The sequence below is a fragment of the Cariama cristata genome, unplaced genomic scaffold, assembly GCF_000690535.1.
Source record: "Cariama cristata isolate BGI_N322 unplaced genomic scaffold, ASM69053v1 scaffold10950, whole genome shotgun sequence".
Lineage (NCBI taxonomy): Eukaryota > Metazoa > Chordata > Aves > Cariamiformes > Cariamidae > Cariama > Cariama cristata.
In genome coordinates this window covers 36036-41039 of record NW_009595302.1, presented here as the reverse complement: position 1 = coordinate 41039, position 5004 = coordinate 36036, and the positions used below count along the sequence as shown (strand labels likewise).

Genomic DNA, 5004 nt, shown 5'->3' with positions numbered 1-5004 from the left:
TTGTGGTGGGCGGCGGCGGGCGGGGGCCCCCCAGCCAATGTCTCCCGGCAGTAGTGCCCTCTCCTTGGAGAGGGGCAATGGCAGCATGTAGCACCCATTGCTGGGGAGTTTGATGAAGACAGGGGTGTGCTCCGAGGTGTGGGGGATTGCAATGACAGCGATCACCTCGGGGTCATCGGGGAGCTGTGACACAGAGTACCCCGGTGGCAGCTTGGTGATCCCACGGCACCAGGGGCAACGCAGGTCCTTCTGGCTGGTCCTCATCTGCTGCAGGCACACCGAGCAGCAGGTGTGCTTGCAGTCCAGCAGCTTGGGCCGCCGGCGGGGGCTGTAGTAGTTGAAGCAAATCTGGCACTCCAGCAGAGAGTCCTGGGAGAGGGTCTCCATGGTGGCCAGCGCAGGGTGGCACAGTGGGCCTCGTAACGAGCCTCACCCCGGCACCTTGCAGCTGAGGGGCAGCACTCGCCTTCCCACTGCTTCTCCTCAGGGCAGCGCCTGCCTTCCCGCCACTTCTCCTCAGGGCAGTGCTGGGCAGCAGCTATGGAGAGCGCAGGAAAACCTCTGGCCTGAACCTTTCAGTACCTGAGACAAAGAAAAATGGGAAGGAACAGGTTACTTACAGGAACCGATGGGAACAAAAAAGTCCAGCTAAGGCGAAATGAAAACCAGCGCTGACCTTATAATGTGGGGGGAGAAACAAATTTGTGACCCCTAACAAGAAAGCATCCTCCCACTGGCTTCACCAAGCTGCCCAGCAGCAGACCTTCAGGTCAGCCATCATTAGATCTCCTTTTTTTTTATTATTTGCAGCTATAAAATCCCTACCGACCCACCAGTCTGCCACTCACAGTTATATTTATACCCATAACAAAGAAGGCTGTAGTTCACTAAGCAGGTCCTTCAGCATCTACCTCCTGTCATATTTTCAGGACTTTTCAGCCCTTCCTGCACCTTAACAATTGTTCTCATTTAATCCTTTAAACCCTGAGGATTTTTAGCTCAACCGCTAAGTCTGCATCAAAGGTGGGGGAAAGAAAAAAATATGTTTAAACAGATGCATTTCCACAGGCTCCAGAACTTCTGCCTGTACATCAATGAGCAACCAAGTAAGTATACTGAAACACCCATATTTGCGCACAACGAAAAGGAGTAGCATTGTTTTCAGTCAAATTAACTGTTTGCCTGGTTCCATGAACAGCTTGTTGAACATGGCCCTCTGAAACATAAACCTTCTCACTGATAAAAACTTCACCCAAGATAAAAGGCTCTGTTTAGACCCAGGACCACCGAACTCCACAGAGAACAATCTGTTAATGCGCTGAATTAAAGGCAAATTGTTACTAACCTTGTTCTAAACTATTCATTATAAAGGGATTCTTTGCATTTCCCCACTTATTTCTTATAGCTATGCAAAAAAAGGCAGCTGTGTTTACTTTCACAGTGCGTTGTTTAGCTTTGTTTGATTTTGGTCAGCCCAACACATGATAAATATGAAGGGGTGACATTTTTACAACTTTTTACATTGCTTTCTTTGCTGTGTTTGAAGAAGTACTAGCCTGAATTTGCATCCAGAGAATACAATAAAGAAAACCCAAAATATATGCATGGTGACCTTTGATCTTCCCTTATTGCAATGTTATTCCCAAAATAGAGTTAACACCTGAGGACCAGAGCTGCCGGAGGACTTCTTCCTTTACGTACAATTAGTTCTTGCTCTGGATCATAGCAACTAGGTTGCAACATTCTAATCGATGAGTGACATCAGTAAAACAGAAATAACGTAGTTCAAGAAGAGAAGGCAGGCACAGACGTGGGGTTTGCAATGCAGGACAACCTTCTGGACCACACTGTCCCATATCCTGCTTCTGGCAGTTACCAGTACTTGAATAGTGAAAACAAAATACACATCATCTTTTCAGATGCTAACGACTGATATCACCGACATTGGCAGAACTGGCCCTGCTGCTGATTTTGTAACAGCAGTGGATTTTGGCTCACAAGGCGCTTCAACAAACACACACGCAGCGACAATCCTGAATCAGGAGGGAGCATGGGCTGCAATTACGAAGGCAGGAGCTTCTGAAACATGGGCAATGGTGGCAGGGGAAAACGGCACGTGCCAGCTGCCCGAATGGCACTTTTGGGATGCTTTGCCTGAACGTGGCACAGAGGCCACCACTGGGAGAGACCCCCACCAGCACGAAGCCAGCAAGGGTCCGTACAGCACCTGCTCTGCACCAGCGCCATGTCACACATGGCATTAACAGGTAGTCCGTGTGCAGAGGGAGCCCAGCGCTGCCGCAGAAGGGGCTGTGTGTTCACTGCCTGTGTGCAGGTCGCACTGAGGGAAAGTGGAAGAAAATCAGTAGAGTTTTTATCTTCTTTATCTTCTCCTTCCCGTTACTATTTACACATCTCTACAGCACAGGCAGGCACAAAGGAAGACTGTCAGAAAGTGTCATTAAAAGACTAGCGTGCAGCTGAGAGAGAAAAATGGAAGAGAGCTAAGAACAATGCTAGGCAATTCCCTGCTGAAAAACATTAAGAGAGAAAGGCCAGATTAGAAATTAGTTATAGGAACTCAGGAAGGAATCACTGAAGCCATCAGATCCCATTTTCAGCCACAAGCAACCCAGCAGTTTTATATTTTGCACTGAAGTACCCATACAAAGTCTTCACAGTTATGCACTGCCCAAGCCAAACTTGACCTCAGACGTTACAAGACGCAACTCCAATCTGCTGTATCTGCAAGTCTATCAAAAAAAAAAACAGGTATAACAATACTGCAGTATTATTATGAGAAAAAGCCCCAATACCTGGAAATTCAGAAGGTAAGGCTTATGTTTAAAATCAGAGTGGAAGTACTCCTGCAGATGTAAATCAGTATCTCTGGACAGAAGCTCTGCCTTCCACATTTTGGATGTCAATGAACTGACTGGTGAAGTTCTCTGACCTCATTTAGCTGTCACCTACAACCATTTCTCTCCACTTACAGTGCTAAAGGTAAACCAGTTTCTATTGATGTGAATGTGATTGGGACCAAGATCATTTTTCTGATCGCATATCCTCGTCCAGGAGTCATATACGCATGTGCTATCAAGCCCCTTATCCCTGTCCCAGTGACATCCTTACAGTAGAAGATCAGTGCTAGGACAGAATGAGATCAGGTATTCAGAACTGAAGAATAAAACAAAAGTCACCTCCGGGCAAACAGTGGCCTAAGGAAAAAGAGGAAAGTCCATCCCAACAAGAAGATCTCGGCTGGCTTGAACGCTAAGTAATGCTGTGAAGCATTTCTCCAGGAGGTCAAAGTTTTAAAGCATTAGTGCAATCTATAGGAAGAAAAAGGAAAAAAAATGGAGCCAAATTAAAAGGTTAAGATAGGGCTTACCACCTACATGACATACATTGTTCAGATACGTGCGGATATATTTGCAGAAGCCATAAATACAGCGACAACCTCATTTTGATCTGGTGCTGACTCAAGGAAACGGTCACTTCCAACTGTGTGTCTTGAAGTTACACTTTTTTCCTCCCCCCGCCACCCCGGGAAAAGAACAACTATAAACATTATTTCAAGTAACAAGGTTGCATTGTGCATATACCTATACCAAATTATGACATTTCCTACTTTCTCAAAATGTCTCAAATAATGATCAGAGGTGTATTTTGACAGATCAGTGATAACAACCAGTAAGCAGAGAGATTAGTATGATTCCTTCAGAATATGTCTAAAGACAAGTTAAAGAGTAGCCACAGCCATCTAACCCCTTGGCCTTTGCTGACACTGCCTTGTTCAAAGGTTGGACATGTAGTTTCATGGGTGCAATGTAACTTTATTCCCAATCATACTGAAAGCCCCACAACCCTGCTGCGCTCTGCCACAGCTTGCAGGAAAAAAAGAAAGTCAAGCCACCATCTGCGGTCAGAATTAAACTGCATAGTATCTATTTGATTCATTGTGCAGTACGTAGCTAGGAAGGAAAAAGCCACAGGAGCTCTCTCAGTACTCTTCTAGCACTTCACTTTAATAACTATGCCAAGAGGAGCAGACCTCCTCTTGGACAGGGCACTGAACTCTCTACTTTGTGCTCAATGCACCCCCGTATCAGTTGGCAGCAGGGAGCTATCACAGGTGAACACCTCACTCCAAGTTTCGGTGCTTCAAGCACAAAGACTAAGAGGCAGCTACGCTTCATGTGAGGGCACTGCTGGTGACAAGCATCAGCCAAAACCACTGTTGTGTCGTTATTTGCTCTCATCACCTAGTGACCCCCAAGAGGGGTGAGGGGACTGTTGACAAAAAATCAGAAAAGACTGTCAGGGATATCGGTAGGTCTCTGCAAGACAGACAGCATATATATATATATGTGTGGGTAGGGGCATGCATGTGGGAGGCTGGGCTGGGCCCTGTGACAGTGAAACCATCCACACAAACAGAAGCAACTGCAACTGCGAGTAGTGACTCTGCCTAGCACAAACCTGACAGCAACTTGAAGCTCTTCAGGGCTGAGAGCTCGCTACTAACACAAATAAAAACCACAAGCTGTAAAACTCAAGTGTCAGAAGGGTGCAGCAGGAGCAAAGGAAGTGAGAAGAGACAGGCCTTGCAAAGAAGCATCAAGAGACCGCTCTGCCTCCCCCTCACCCTCCTCCCCTTCCTCCGGGTCGACCCGACATCCACCGGGCTGCCGTAAGGTTCACAAGCAGTTACAGAGACTCAAGGAGGAACTTGCAAAGCTGATGACCCCTGCAGCAGAAGACCAAAGTCCACCCAAGGGCTGAGAGCACAGCACAAAGGTCCTCCTTGCAGATTTGGGGTGACCTCTGCACAAGCCAAGAGTTTTTAAGGTTTGAGAAATGATCGCATGACTCAAGAGCAATAAAGGTCTGCAGAATAAAACAGGTATTTCAACTCTTTGTCAGTCACGCTATCTGTTCTGCCAGTACCTCGGAGGAGGCCACAGCAGAGCCCCAAGCTCTCTTTTTTTGGGTGAGCAGGAA

General features: G+C 46.9%; 1 protein-coding gene across 1 annotated transcript in view; it reads right to left on the bottom strand.

Annotated features, from left to right (window-relative positions):
• RNF152 (ring finger protein 152) overlaps positions 1-387 on the bottom strand; it is a 601-nt gene extending 214 nt beyond the window's left edge. The window contains exon 1 of the mRNA XM_009701600.1: positions 36-387. Coding sequence (XP_009699902.1) covers positions 36-387 — 352 coding nt within the window. The remainder of the gene's footprint in view (positions 1-35) is intronic.
• Positions 388-5004: the final 4617 nt, after the last annotated feature.